Source organism: Aotus nancymaae, unplaced genomic scaffold (assembly GCF_030222135.1).
Source record: "Aotus nancymaae isolate 86718 unplaced genomic scaffold, 86718_ANA_hifiasm-v0.15.2.pri h1tg000131l, whole genome shotgun sequence".
Classification (NCBI taxonomy): domain Eukaryota; kingdom Metazoa; phylum Chordata; class Mammalia; order Primates; family Aotidae; genus Aotus; species Aotus nancymaae.
Genome location: NW_026988546.1, coordinates 3,888,191 through 3,904,592, shown reverse-complemented (window position 1 = coordinate 3,904,592; position 16,402 = coordinate 3,888,191). Strand labels below are relative to the sequence as shown.

The 16,402-nt window shown below is 40.6% G+C and overlaps 1 protein-coding gene across 7 annotated transcripts in view; it reads left to right on the top strand.

The window, feature by feature from the left end:
- The window catches only part of AFF3 (ALF transcription elongation factor 3), a 565,049-nt gene that overhangs the window by 336,187 nt on the left and 212,460 nt on the right, over positions 1-16,402 (top strand). For all 7 annotated transcript variants that reach the window (XM_064371398.1, XM_021671747.2, XM_064371399.1 and 4 more), the window contains one exon: positions 15,948-16,028. In XM_064371398.1, the coding sequence (XP_064227468.1) occupies positions 15,948-16,028 (81 nt within the window). The remainder of the gene's footprint in view (positions 1-15,947; positions 16,029-16,402) is intronic.

Genomic DNA, 16,402 nt, shown 5'->3' with positions numbered 1-16,402 from the left:
GGCTGAGACATCTTCTCTGGCTTGCTGTTGAGTCTAAATTGCTCTTTTATTTTAAGTTCTGGGATACATGTGCAGGAGAGAGTGGCATGACATGTTTAAAGCGCTCAAGGAAAAAACTTTTACCCTAAAATAGTATATCTGGTGAAAATGTCCTTCAAACAGGAAGGAGAAATTAAGACTTTCCCGGACAAACAAAAGCTGAGTGATTTCATCAACACTAGACCTGTCCTACAAGAAATGCTGAAGGGAGTTATTTAATCTTAAAGAAAAGGACATTAATGAGCAAGAGGAAATCAACTGAAGGCATAAAACTCACTGGTAACAGTAAATACAGAGAAAAACAGAATATGATAACACTGTGAGTGTAGTGTATAAACTATTCTTAAGTAGAAAGACTAAAAGATGAACCGATCAAAAATAATAACTACAAAAAAGAATACACATTTTGTATACTATGTTGGGAAAGATGCTCAGTGAAAAAGGGTATGTCACCAAACAGTATGACCTCACTAAATATACATATGTTAATATAATACCCATGTTAGTGCATGTGTATAAAAATCAGATGATTACCCAGTGCTTAACACTGTTCACCATGGACTGTCTACAAGTGTTAGGATCCTGGGGGGTTTCACTCCCCTGCATTTGCTATTTTTTGCAATGTTTAACTTTTTAACCAGAAGCATATGATATTTGTGTAAGCAGAAAATGTTATGGAAATACTTTTTAAATTAAATTAAAAATTAAAATGAAATCATGTGTCCCAAACCTACCAGGGAGCACATATGAAATTAAGAACTTCATTGAGTCAGGAATAGAGACAAAAAAAAAATTGAGACACAACAATTAAGTCATGAAAAGGAATAGAGAGCAGAAATTGCGCTGAGTCCCCCGTGTGACTCCAGCAAAGTCAGAGGAAGCTACTCCAGACTGGGGATTCCCAGAGACATCCCATTCTGCTTGTGATTCCAGACGCCTCAAAGATAAGCTCACCATTTTACTGATGGTGATGGCCAGTTTACTTATGCACAGTTTTAATGGTTACTATATTATATTACATTATGCTAAATTTTGCTGCTTTGGGTTACAATATTGATGTTTCATAGTGCTGTATACATGTTTACTGTCTGCCTCATTTTACCAGAATGTAGCCACTTGGAACAGTGCTTAGCACAAAACACTTATGCGATGTTTACTGATAAAAATTGTTAGGAAGTTTATTAAAACCAATATCTTCCCTGTAGCTTTAAATCACACATAATGTCTTTTCCACAAGCCATCCCCTCAAATGTCTGACACAGAATCCATGCCCTTCTCATGCTTCTTCTTTGCCAAAATGCTAATTAGACCCATCAGACCCACACAGCAACTGTGCGAATATAGATCTGTTGCGTTTACGTCTATTCGTTCATTGTTTATTGCTTATCTCCTCTCATGGTGCTTACACCTCCTGAGAGCAGGGGCCACGTCTGTTGTATTCTGCTTTGTTTCCCAAGACCTAGAGTAGCCCCTGGCACGTGGTGAGTGTTTAAATGTGTATTTAGTTGAACACATGCCTGAGTGCACAGGTGCACTAATAGAAACTGAACTGATTGGCTCTATTAAGTCTCAGACTGTTCAGCATGATTATTAGACTTCTTTTCAAAACAGGGAACTGCGTCTGTGTTGTCAGCGAGCATCAAGGGATAAAAACATCCGTCTGAAATTTGTAGATTGCCTCTTTGCCCTTGAGTATAAGAACCTTCCTTTTCACCTTCTCATGGAGACTCTTGCAAGATCATGTTTGCTTCCTTTCTCTCTTTAAAGACACATTTAGCAAGTGAGTTCAGGCTCTCACCTTCTTTAGCCGTTACTAATTTAGTGCCTTCCTCTTTTATCTTTATTTATGTGCTCCCATAGAATATCTTTTCCCACTGTATAAGCACTTTGTCAGGCTATACTAATTCAGTCTTCTAGAAAACTCTGTATTTTCAAATAAAAGCAGTTGTTATCCTGTTTATATTTTGGTCCTAACTTCTCTTTTTTTGAAGAGCTATGAACTTTTGGGGAGAAATGTTTTAATATTTTCCTTCTTATTCTTAAGTATAGTTTAACCTTATTCTTTAAAAAGGAGAAGAAAAGATGGTTTTTCCAAGGCTAACCAGCTTTCCTCCAGCCTCTGGATTTGACTGTCAATAACATGGAGTATGTTAGTAGACATTCTCCGTTTCCTATAAAGTCATCCTGCCTTTCGCATTCATCCTTTAGAGCCAGAGACATCCCTGCTGGCCTAGGGCAATGCCATTCAGTGACTTATAAATCACCTATCAAAACTGAGGAAAATACTTGCATAAAGTTAGTAGAAGCCTGATCATTTGGAAGGGATTTAGCTGGGAAACATTTGAAAGAGAGAAAGGCACGTGCCTTCAGCAGAATTGGCCTAACCTTCCCTCTGGTAAACCAGAATTCCCAGCCGACCGGGGACTTTGATCCTGGCCCCAGTAGTTTCCAGCGTTTATTCTTGCCCAGGCTTGTCACCTTGCTCAGCCACCTGCCTGGACAGTAATCACTGCCCTGTCATCATAGCCGGGGGGCCTCCCCCTACACTCCTAGCTTGCCGAACACCTCCTATACTACCTGAGCTGGTGCCTGCAAGGGTAGTCTATAGGCATGAAGGCAAAGCTTCTAATCTTTAGAGCCCCAAACTAGAAAGAGGATGCATGCTGATTTCCCTTTCAAGAAAAATTCCAGACCCTGAGATAGCATTCTTCCCTCCCTTTATGCATATGCTGCTTTAGTGGTGAAGTGAGTTAGGGAAGCAAATTATTGTTTAATAAGCACATTTTTATTAAGCCTTCTATTTGACTATGAATAATTAACCAGTTAAATATTAAATAATTAACTGAGTAAAATAGATTAAAAAACAAATTCATAGACATCTTCTGTATTCATCCCTTTTCCTCACTGGGTCAAATCCAAAAGCTGCCATCACTAGTTATAAAGGTGTAATACAGCAATAATTATTTTTGTGAGCACCTACTGTGTGACAGCTGTTATGCTAGGTTCTTTATATGTTTATCACTAACCATTCAGGTATTCCTGCAAGATAGGATGACTAATACAATTTACAGATAAAGACACTAATAATTGGAAAAGTAAATTTGCCCAAGGTCAGTCTGCTAGTTTGTGGCAAGGCCAAAATTATACAAGGTTTCTCAGATGCTGACCCCAAGCCTGATCTCTTCCACTCTCTACTTCTCTGCAATTGCCACAGGGGTTTTATGAGTGCACATTTCCAGATTATCTGTGGAAAGGGGTTCAGGAATGGGTTATGTGGAACACATGGCCAAGGATGCAGTTTTCACCCTCTGGAAGGAGACTTCCAGCCTCCACAGTCTTCTGGTCTGTCCCAAATGATGCCATCTTTTCCTTTAAGTGCATATGAAAGAACGTTTTGATTGTTGCAAACCACAGTTAGTTCAATGATCATCTGTTTGTCTGTTAGGAAGGATCACTTCTGGGTGTTTGGGCTACCACTAAAAGGTATTATGTGAGTCAGAAATAAGGTGTCAGTGGCATAGTTAGTAACATGCATTTTCTCCCGAGCTGATCAGGAATTGGCTTACTTTTTATAAACCTCAAGTTAACATGATTTGACATGATTTGGCTTAGAAATGACACAGTGATATATCAGCCCCAGATTCAAAATTTGGGAAATTCTCTCAATGCCCCTCAAATTCTTTTTTTGTGTGTGTCAAAAAATGCATTTTTAAAATTTAAATTTAGACAAATTATTGCTTCTGATCATGAGCATGAGATTTGTACGAGGGCCAGAAATTAGCAGGGGCCTGTATATTGCAGCAGGGGCGCCATGGTGAAGTTGGAGTCACCTGGGTTTAACAAGAGTCACTCACACTCAGTCCATGCAGCTATACGCTCCGCAGCAAAACCATCTTCTTAAAATTCTGAAAACCCAATATAAATTTTACTACTTTTAATATTTTAACACAATGCTCAATTCAAAAAATCTCCAAGTTGAAGAATGAGAATCATATTATTTTTTAAACACAGGTAATAAAATGAACATTGAAAGCCAGGTGGATTGAAGAAAAAATTTAAAATGTTTCTTTTTTTGTTCAAAAAAGTTTCAAGTAAATAATAGAACAGGAATGTACTTGACACAAAGAGTCAAGAGAATAAGACAGGTCACTCTCATCCTCTACGCCAGAAGAAAGCTGGAAAAATGCAAAAGAAGAACAAGAATTCTCCAGAAAGGTACAAAATTAAGGGATCTAGCATGAAACTTTTAAGGTGAGGATGGTATCTTGATGTTTCTCAATGTTCTAATCATCTCCATGGAAAGTTCGGTTTCCAGGGAAGCTGAAGTCACGGAGGTGAAAGGTGGGATCTCCAATGGCATGGAATTGACCTTGCAATTAGGAGCCCTTTTGACGATGTGAAGGAAACAATGAAAGGCCAGATGCCCTGTGGCCTCTGCTTTTTGATAAGTGAGACTCTTACAGACCAAGCAGCAAGTGTGATGCACAGCTCTGAGTTACCCTCAGGGTTTCCAGTTTGAAGGGCTACTTTAGTACTTGTCAGTCTGCAAAACCTGAATTGAAAGCTGCCTCTCAGACTGATTCTATTGATTGTTACCCCATTTTATCCCTTGATGATTAACCTCATTGCAGGCAGGGGCAGAGTTCAGAAGCCCAGGCATTGCAATGAATTAGATTAATCAGCATCCCATTCTGAGGTTCTGTCATCCAGTGGGTCAGTATAAGACCCAAAAATACATGTACAGCTCCTGGGAGCCCCTTCTCAGGCCTATTTAAGTTCAAATTGGACATATTCCTGGGTTTTCAGATTGAAGAAACAAGATTTTGCTATGATTTTTGTTAGCCCTGTTTTTTGCAGTCTTTTTGGTTATTTGCTCATTTGTATCTGTGTTTGAATCAATTGCGATTTTGGTTTCTGGCATTTTACAGCCTATGTTATACTATGAGAAACAGATTTTTCTAAAGGTACTTTTTTCAGCAGCTACTATTTTTCTAAAAGCTTTTAATCAGTAATATTTCCATCAAAATGGCAACTGTTGTTATGATCAGAGACAGGGTCTCCCTCTGTCACCCAGGATGGAGTACAGTGGCACAATCATAGCTCACTGAAACCTAGAATTCCTAGGCTTAAGCAATCCTCCCACCTCAGCCTCCCAAAGTGCTGGGATTGCAGGCGTGAGCCACTGCTCCTGGCCTGTTACTATTATTAATGGATATGAATGCGTTATATATATTACTTTTCAAACTATAGGGTTTTTTTTTTAACTATAGAGTGTTTGTGAATTTTTGTTGATTTAGAGGCCAACTTAAAGGTTTTGAGTGTGACTTACTAGTTCTGAGCCTTTAAGTCTGACCCTGTGTTTAAAGGGGAATGTCAGGTCTTTGCCCACAAATGCCAGGAATGGATTGAAAGGCAGAATGTACTCTGCAATCCCATTAGGGAAGGAATATGTTTCTCCCACTTGATCTTACTCCAGAGCTGGTGCTCGGCGTCCCAAGTACAGGCCCATGGGAGTGTTTTCCTCTTCACCAGGTACAGTGGTCCTGTTAGCTGCTGGCATTTAGAGGAAATGCAGTGTAGTAAAAATTACCATGTCTGTTGTTGGCAGCACTTATCTGATAAGAGTGTCATAACACGAATAATATGTGTGAAAGAACTGAAAAGCTGAGTGATTATTCTGATGCAGAAACTGAAAATGAAATCACGCTCTGATCAGCAGTCACTGCCACACATAAACGTCAATGTTGGCATCTTGCATTTTTATTCCTGAGTCACAGAATTCATTCCATATCTTGTTTAGAAAACAGTAAGTTTCTGAGCACAAAGAATTCTGGAGTTAACTGCGGTCATCTGCCAGGCAGATCCCTCGATCCTGGCAACAGTCACATATGCTTGGTGAAACAAGTGTAATTTCTTGTTACCATCATTTTACAGGCAAGAAAAGAGAATCTCAGAGAGGTTTAATGAATTGCTATTATTTTGACCATTGGGCTAGGCCTTTGAGGAGTTACAAGAACATTCTAAAAGATGATACCTTCCCTCAAAGAGGTTATAATCTAGTAGGGATTTAAAAAATAATCTGATCATGGTAACACATAACAAGAAAGCTCACAGCACCAGGTAGCATGTAGTTGCTAAGTAACTGGCATTGGCTGGGCGTGGTGGCTCACACCTGTAATCCCAGCACTTTGGAAGGCCGAGGCAGGTGAATTGCCCGAGGTCAGGAGTTGGAGACCAGCCTGGTCAACATGGTGAAACTCTGTCTCTACTAAAAAATACAAAAATTAGCTGGGTGTGGTGGCATGCACCTGTAGTCCTAGCAACTCAGGAGGCTGAGCCAGGAGAATGCTTGAACCTGGGAGGCGGAGGTTGGAGTGAGCCAAGTTTGGGCCACTGCACTCCAGCCTGGGCAACAGAGCAAGACTCCATCTCAAAAAAAAAAAAAAAAAGTGGCATTGATCATGTATAAGTGGAGGGTAGAAAGAGAGGGCTTGCTCAGGGTAGCATAGGTCACCTTCACAGAAAGGCCAGGATGAGGAAGAATGCAGAGGTAAGCAAGATGGAATAACGTGAAAGGAAAAGTGAAACAAAGTAGGGTCAGGAAAGCCTGGGGCAGGACAGGAAGTAAGCCATGCAGCTTGAGGAAGACGGAACAGAAAAGTAGCAGACAGTAAGGCCACAGCAGGCCTTGATGGTGCCATGTGGCAGAGCTTCTTGAACGATTGCACCCGGGTCACTGGAAACTTTGAGCAAAGGTGACATAGTAACTGTTCAAGATGGAACACTCCTGTGTCAGCTACAGACAAGGGAGGGAGACCAGGAGAAGCGTGTTTTCCCTCACTTGTTTTAATAGGAAAATTAAAACATGGTTTAAATTTTTTCATGTTGGAACTATTTGTAAGCTAAATAGATTTTGCATATCTTCATAGCTGCACATTCTGAACTCAAAAGATTCAACTTCAGACTAAAATTCTATTTTTGTTTCTTCTCTCCTTCGGTAACAAAGAGCGGCTCCATGAGGTGAGGATGCCTGAGGCCTCCTACCACTTGTCCTAAAACAGGCAGAGGCAGCTGGCATCAGAAAAGTGGGCAGCTACATGGAGGGAGAAGGGCATTGTGCAGATTGAGCACATGAAAGTCTACGCACCATCGGAGTGTGGGTTCTTGGAGACTGGGGTCAGTCTTGCTGTAGAGTAGATGTGAAAATGGAAACTGGCCCGTGTGCCCCATGACCTCCTAAAAATTGGGTTATGGAGGATAGAGAAAACGTTAGACAGTTATGAAGAGCAATATTCTGTACCCTTATCATTTAAACATCTGTTCTTTCATTTTAGGAGAAAAGTGAATATATTTACTATAAAGAGTCTTAGCATTATAAGCCTATTCAGGGAATAAGAAGTCACCTGAATGTATCCCTTAAGTAACTAGACGTCTGTGTAGGGAGATGGAACTGGCAATGCTGTGTTGAGACAGATATGTGGATTCTCAGTTTCGTCACTTAGAGTATCTAAAAGGCTAAGGAGGAGACATGGCAGCGTGCACCTGTGGTTCCAGCTACTGGAGAGGCCAAGGCTGGAGGATCATATGAGCCCAGGAGATTGAGGCTAGCCTGGGCAACTTAGCGAGACTTTATCTCACAAAAAAGGGCAGGTGACTAAGAACCTAAGGGCAAAACTGAGGACCTCACAAGGCTGGGGGAATAGGGTGCAGCCTTATTCCTGAGTGACAAGAAAATGAAAAAGGAGCAAAGACAGACAGATCAAAGAGAGGGCAGGGGAGTTTTTACGGTCGGAAGGTCACCAGCTAGATTTTGGAGTGAGTGACTTTAAACATTGTATTTCTCTTCCCGTCTTCCATGTGGTCTGGGAAGTGGTTAAAGGATGGCCAAAGTAGGTCAACAGAAGCAAAGCAGCAATGAAAGGGTGGTCAGGGGTGAAGTCAGGAACACGGGTAGGGGTGAGGACCATGGCCACAGTGACATGAGATCAGTGTCCTTGTAATGAAATAGCGTTCTTTCTCTGTGATAAAATAATGTGGAGCAAGCTAAGTCCAATTTTAGCAGGAATGATAAATTTTACCTTTGCTTATATTTTAAATCATTACCAGAAATGAGGTGCAAATGAAATACATTATCAAATTGTATTACCCACTGACTGCTATTATTTGTCAGAATTCTGTTTCTGTGAAAAAACTTAGGGACGTTTTCTCCAATAAAAAGTACAGATCATACTTAGGAATCATAATTATCTCTTTAAATATCTTTCTGTTTTAGTAATACATAGTTTGTGTTAATAACCCTAGCTTAATTACAGGCTATATTTGCATGATACTTATCCTTTTGTTTAAAAAACTCTTTCCCATATATTCTCTCATCTCAGACTCCCAATAACTAAAGCTCAGAGTGAGGTTTTATTTCTCATTTTAGAGACAATTAAGAAACGTAGCTTGATATTAATCAGTGCTGTCTTTTATTGAATGCTTAAATGTGAAGGCGGGAACTATGCTAGTTTTTTTATATATGTATGTATGTATAATCTCATTTAATCTTTATGACTAAACCATGGGATAGTTATATCCCCATTTCCTCTGGTTTTGAGGTACCACAAACTGAGATCTGATTGATCATAAAGTCCGCAGCTGGAAATTATGGTAGTTTACTGAGCATGTGACTTACCTAAGCTCAGGAGGCTAGCAAGTGATAGAAGAGGAAAATGAGATAGTTTATTCGCCCTTAATTTTCCCATGCAATTCTAGTGTGAAATTGTAATGTAATGGATAATCAATCTCATAAAAGCATTGCACCTTATAAATTACGTTTTATTCTGTATATGTATCTTATGTAACATTTTGTGTATTTGTGTTACATTACAAATGTATTAAAATAATCCATACAAATATTTCTTAGTTTTTGGAAATTCTTAGAGACCTGAATGCTTTAAGTACTATATTTTCTTTACTATTCCTTCATGTAGTTAGTAGAATTCATTAGATGGAAAAATCACATGGAAATGCTTAGCTATAATTAAAGCAAAATTAGCAAGCAAGTTTGCATTGAAATGTGGGTGTTCAATTCAACAAGTTTATGTAGAGCACTTACTATGTAAGATGTTCCAGTCTACACAAAGATAAGTAGATAATATCCCTCTCAGAAGAAATTTATAGTCCTTCTTTAGGCGATTATGTTGAGTAAATCCAAATGCTCTTGAAAGGGATTATTAGAATTCCTATTTGGGGATTATGCCTAGTAAAACTGAATGCTCTTAAAAGAGATTATTAGGATTCCTAAGTATTATTTTTATTTTACATTGGAGAAGGAGCATTCAAAGAGAGAGAAATGGTTGAGTGTAGATTGAAGTACATATTCACAAAACTATAACACAAAACAGAATGTAAGAGAAAAAGAAATAAGTGTTTTGGAGGAACGTCAGCAGGGAACTGTCGTATTGTATTGACATAGAAGGGAAATCTGCAAAAGCCTGAAGAAACAAATGATGTTTGAGATGAGCCTTAATGGTTAAAGAGAGACCCAGAGACATATGGTGACGGGCATAATGCACCAAGGGGATGGTGTAAGTAAAAGCAGAGGCTAATTTTTCTTGTAGGTAGGGTATTTGTAGAGCAGTAAAAGGCATGAGACTGAAGACTGGGGCCTTATTGTAGAAGGTCTAGAGTACTAGGGTGAGGTTTCTGAGGGTAAATGCAATAGAGTGGAAAACAAATACTGGACTGGGAATAAAGAATTATCTGGCCAAACTTAGGAACTGAGTGACCTTGGACTAATCAGTTAATCTTTTTGAACTTTAACTTCCTTTCTGTAATATGTGATTTTAAAGGTTGGGCATCAGTGAGAATATGCACGGGGAAGTATTTTGAAAACTAAAACGCAACAGGAGGCATCACCATCTTCAGAGTCACCATCGCCATCGTCATGATCATTATGATGTGATGATGCATATGAAGTTGTTTTTCGTTTTTTGGTGTTTTTTTTTGTTTTTGTTTTTTGTTTTTTTTTGTTGTTTTTTTTTGGTGTTTTTTTTGAGACGGAGTCTGGCTCTGTCACCCAGCTTGGAGTGCAGTGGCACAATCTTAGCTCACTGCAACCTCTACCTCACAGGTTCAAGCGATTCTCCCACCTCCAGCCACCTGAGTAGCTGGGATTACGGGGGTGTGCCACCACACCCAGCTAATTTTGTAATTTTTAGTAGAAACAAGGTTTCACCATGTTGGCCAGGCTGGTCTCCAACTTCTGAGTTCTGGTTATTTGCCCACCTGGGCCTCCCAAAGTGCTGGGATTACAGGCATGAGCCACTGTGCCCGGCCTCATATGAAGATTTTTATAGCAGTGAAATTTTTCTGAATTAGGAAAATTCAGTTTACAGCTGTGTGGAGGGTGGACTGTGAACAGAAGAAAGCAAACCAATCAGGACACTATTAGAGTACTCCAGGTTAAAGATAATGAGTGTGATTCGGATGGCAGTTCAGGTAACAGGAAGGAGAGAAAGCTAGACACACATTGCAGAGATTGAGTGCTGAATGTTAAAGTGAGCACCCATTCTGCTCCAGGCTCTGTATTAGGTGCTGGGCCACCAGACAAAAATTATACAGCCTTGAGGGGTTCATCACAGGTTATAGGGGAGGCACAGATGTATAAACAAGTAACCACAACAGAAGGGACGAGTGTTCTAATAGAGACCTGTATGTGGGAGATGTGGCACAAAGGAAGGCTGAGTCAACAGTGGCTTGGTTTGACCAAAGAAGTCTTCTTTGGAAAGGAGGAAATGGAGCTAGGTCTTGATGGATGAGTAAACAACCCAGCAAACAATAGGAGGTTGGGAGGTGCTACCAGCATGTGCAAAAAGCATGGTATATTCAGGGGCTCTCAGCTTGGGAGGCTGGAGATGGCTAGAATGGACAAGGTCTTGGATCCACTTAGCGGTAGCCCAGGATATGATAAGTCCAGCTGCTGGGTGAACTTCAGCAAATCACTTAACCTTTTAGTGATTTAGTTTCCTCCTCTATGAAATAAGAAAATAATAAATCTTACCTTTCAGGGTGGGTATGAGAATTAAGTAAATCGTGTAAAGCATTTAAAATCATATATAATATATTTTAAGTGCTTAATAAATGAGAATTTTTGTTATTATGAGGGAGTGAGTGAAAGAGAAGGAATGTGGGATAACTCGAAGTATGCTGACTTGAAGAGTTTATGTTGCTGCCATTGATGGGATATGAAATACAAGAAGAGGAAAAGTTTGTGTGAGTTTGAATCGCTTATGAACACCCGGGTTGAGACATCTAGAGTGGGCACGTTAGACCTGGAAGTGCGTTTAGGCATCACCAGCATGCTAGATGGTTTTTAAAGCCACAGTAGCAAGATCAGCCTGGGAAAAAAAGGTAGTGAGAGGAAGGCTGAACACAAAACACCCAAGGAACAGTGAGAGAAAGGAAGCTTCAGCAAAAAAGAATGAGCATGAGATCTCCAAGAGTAGAGCTGGGCCAGGAGGACAGCTTGGGAGCCAGGGGAGAAGACAGTTAGAAGGAAGTGAGCATTCAAGGAAACCTAATGACCTTGACAACAGAGGGCTTATGTAAGGGCTGTAATTATGCAATGTTATGTCTATTGCAAGTGGTTGATAAGTTCTCAGAAATGTAAAGGTGGGTCATGAGTTTACAGGTATTCATTTCATTAATCTTAAGCTTACACACACACATGCACAATATTATCTGGACTCTTATGTGTATAATCTGCAACAAGAAATCTTAATAAGTCAAAAATAGAAATGGTAGATGAGGATGTCAAAACAGCAAGTATAAAGACTTTTTTGAGAATGTTAGCTATCAAGCAAAATAGAGAAATGAAGAGCAGCTGGAGGAGGAATACAGGTCAGGAAGGGCTAAGGCCTGAGATCATTTGTCAGTCTTGGGGGAAGAAGCAAGTGGAGAAGGAAAGATTGATGTTAGAACAATAACAGTGGGATACCGATGGAACTAGATCCCCAAGGACAGAGGAACAGACAGACAGAGGGCACAGGCAGGCATCAGCTTGGAACTCATGCCTCTTCCAGTCAGACCAGAGGGAAAGCAACAGGGTCAGGCATGAACACCCATAGATCTGTCCTTGGGAAACATTTACACTTAAGAGCCTTTGTTTATTCAGTGCCATAGGAGGCAAGGTCACCTGTTGTGAGAAAGCAAGGATCAAACTGAGGCTCAAGAAAAATCACAATGTGGAAAGGATGTCTGAGGAACTCAGAAAAAGGAACAGACTAGGAATGAATGCAAGGACTGCCCAAGCCACCACCAGATTGCCCAATTGCCTTTAAAAACCAATAGAAAGATATTATGAAGATAGGGAGGGCAGGAGGCGATTTTTGAGGGAGTCATTAGGGTGATTTAAAGGGGTGGAATAGAAAGAGAAAGATTCAGCTCATCTTTAGTGAGGATTCAAAACCACCTGGTGAGAAACTCAAAGAAGAAGGAAAGGGGGCCCCAAGTTTAGAGAAGTCAGTGTCCTACTGCTGTATTGCCACCATTGTGCACAGTTACCTTTTCCTAAATATCTCAAGCCTAGAACCAGAGAAGCCAGAATGAGAGCTTGATCCAAAATTGGAGATGTGAATGAGGGCTTGATCCAGTTGTGTATGGACCTACAAGTAATTCTCACTAGTGTAGGACAAGCCAGCTAAGATGTCTGCTAGGTGGCTAGTGTTGGGTATTGAATTTCAAGAGCAATTTAATATGCCAGTTTTTTACCTGATGAGAAATAGGGCTTGGAGACCCCTTGGAATGAGCTGGCTCAAAGTAGACTGGGAAAAGCCAGGATTCCGATGCCTCAAGACAAAGTCTGAAGGTCAGAGTTAAAGTCAGAGTTGTGAAGCCAAACATGTGAGGGAAGCAGAGATAGACTCAAAAGAAGAACATGTCAAGAAGATGAAGTGAAATGCTTGAGGGTGCCCACAAGATTGCCCAGTTGCCTTTAAAAACCAACAGGAAAATATCATGAAGGCAGGGAGGGCAGGAAAAAATTTCGGAGGGAGCCATTAGTCTTATTTAAATGGATAGAGTGGACAGAGAAAGATGTGGCTCATCTTTAGTGAGGGTCCAAAACCACCTGGCCGGAGCTTCAAAGGAGCAGGGGTATTTGCATGAGGACAGCAAGCTAAGAGAATATGTCATCTGCCTTCTTTGTCAATTGCTTGTGAGGTTGGGTGGTTACTAGATGGAGGGATAAGTGAGTTGGAGGGAAGGAAGAGAAAGAAATGGAAAGATTACAAGCATGGCTGAATTAGAGAAGAAAGACTGATAGTAGACATAGCCAGAACTGATACCCTAACTTTCAAATTCAGTAGAAGCTGAACTGAGCACTTTGTGTACATAAGACACAGTCACAGTGCCTGCCGATGGTGAGCTTTCAGGAAATGTTCATGCGGGGAATGAGTGGGTGCTCAGGGATGGACCCTGATTAAGGTACCAAGATTAGGAGGACGGTTTCTACCCTTAAGAATCACAACTTAGTGGTCTCTCAAAGTTTGTCTGCTGTTCCACTCTTGGATAAACTGTATATTAAACAGAGTTTAACCTGAAAGTGTCAGTTATAAGAAGCTGTTTGTCTAGGAAGTGTTCTTTTGAAAGTACTGTTACTCAGTTTTTTATGGACTTTTCATTTTATTTATTCCTGAGTTGGTGGAGGACATGCTGAAATAATAATTCATTTCTTTGGATTTTAGTAACAGTCAAAAATACACAAATGTGAGACATTCTGTTACACAGAGGGAGTCTGTATGCAGAGTTAACATAGACATACCGGGGTGGTATGTGCAAGTCTGATGTTTAATCATGAGTAATTAGTTGGTACTTCGAAATTGTGGCCTCTGAGGATCATACGGTGTGAACTGTGTAAGCCAAAGAGTGATTGCCGAGGAAACAATTGAGTGGCTGATTAGATTAGCAGTGGAATGGACTCAGGGACACATCAGAGAGTCAACGTAAGAGGAAAACGACAATTGATTCAACAGTTAGTAATTGATGCGTAATTTCTCCGCAAAAGAGTTGAGACCACTTATAGCAAAAACACATATCCTCTCCAGTAATGAAAATGGAAGAGGAAAATCAGAAACTTTGTAGTGGTGGGATGACCCTATGGGAGAGCCAAGGTGTAGACTTGGGTAAGATATGGGTAAGAGCTGTCCAGGTCCTAGACAAGGTGGCCCAACTCTGAGAATGACGAATTAGTTCCCTGACTCCATGGACAAAGATGCCACTGTGGACACAAACTTGACAGTCCTGCTTATCAGCCACCTCAAAGGGAGACCAAGGCACCAGCACATACTTGCGGAGCAGAGGTGGGAGGAGAGAGGGACACTAAAGGGTCGCTGGATCTGCCTTTGCTTTCCTGGGGGAGCGTTGGTAACGGCAGAATGGAGAAGGGACACCTGGAATGCGTATGTGCCCAACCCACCTAGTGCCTGTGTCACGTGTCATGGCGTGGAAGAGATGATATAGGGTCATGGCTTTGAACACACTCACCCTCCCATGGCTTCCTATGTGGGTTCTGCACCATCTGAGGTGCTGGGGAAGGTGAATGACCCAAGAAAAGAAGGCGCACCAGCATTCCCAAGAGCCCTTTCATTCCAAAAGCCTGATAGAATCCCTTTTAAACACCCACCTGCCCGCCAAAGGGAGGTAAAGAAATGTCCTCAGCTCAAGAGAGAGAATCTCTCACCTTTCTGAAAATGTGTCAACCACTGCTTCTGTGCTTGCTTAGGTTTGGAAGTGCAGGCAAATCAAGAAATAGGGTTCAGCTGGGCTCAGTGGCTCACACCTGTAATCCCAGCACTTTGGGAGGCCGAGGCAGGCAGATTGCCCAAGGTCAGGAGTTGAAGACCACCCTGGCCAACATGGTGAAACCCCGTCTCTACTAAAAATACAATAATTAGCCAGGCATGGTGGCTCACACCTGTAATCCCAGCTACTCAGGAGGCTGAGGCAAGAGAATCACTTGAACCCAGGCAGCAGAGGTTGCAGTGAGCCAAGATCATGCCACTTGTCCACCAGCCTGGGCAACAGAGTGAGACTTCGTTTTCAAATAATAATAATAATAATGATAATAATGGGATTCAGATCTAATTCGTAAATGCCAAGTTGGCATCCTGGTCATTATAAATCAATATAATTCTATAATCATTTATTGATTGCAACTCTGTTCCGGAGATGGAACTGAAGGTGAATACTGGAAGTGGATAAAACTACCCCTCTCTCCGTCTCCTAAGGCTTAGAAAAAGTGTGTGTCAAAAAGCGTATGAGAAATTATTCCATGTTAGGCTCACACTGTGTTCTTAATACTGTGTTATAAGAATTGACACCATTCTCTCTCTGTATTTCATAGGCGTGATTTGTTTTTTCAGTTTCCATGAGTGACATTTTTATGAAGACCAAAGTGATGTGTGGACCTTATTGAGAACTGATACTTTATTTCTTATTGTATAAATAACTCCTCCAATAGAGATACTCAAGTTAAAAGTACCTTATGCATTCCTTCAGAGAGAGCCTATGAATTTTATGGGATCAAGTCCAAGTCCCCTTTGTGTGGCATTTTCCATAGAACTTTTGCTACTAGATTGTCCCTTTAATCAGGACCTTAAATTAAGTGAAAATAGGACAGCCTTGCAGACCTTTTTAAGGTATAAAGGGAGCATGTGGAGAGCCAAGGAAACAAGAATTTAAAATTAGGAAAATAAATCATAAAAGTGGATTTCACATCTTTTAAAAAACTGCTTTCAGCTTTTGTACATTTCTTACCCTTCTGCCTTATGGAGAAGGGTACATACCACTGCTTTACAGCTGCTTTACATACCGCTGACTACTAATTCTGTCTGTATCACAATATTTGTTTTTATCCCATCCTTCAGGAGATGACCTGGCTTCCACCACTTTCTGCTGTTCAAGCACCTAGCAAAGGGGAACCAGCCAAATTTCCATTTCCAAATAAGGTGAGATCTTGCATCCCTCAAGAGGAATATGCTTTACTCATGCAGGCATTTCCAGTGGGCAGTGGGTTTACCCTTGATTGTCTTTTCTTCGGTAAATATTCCTGCCAGAGGCACCTGAATCTGCTCCTTAACAATTTGCGAGCACATGTGTATTCATTTATCAAAGGTAGAGAATCAAGCCTCCAGTCTTACTTACCTACACTTCTCTGCAAAATGTGATGCTTACTGTAATTATCATTTTATCTAAAAAACATTTGTGAAGTTGAAATGCATCTTATAATCATTTTAAACATTCAGTGTGATGTATAAAATTGTATGTCCTGGATTTTTCTGAAAAGCTGTTATTAAATTAATAATATATCTTAAAATCAATG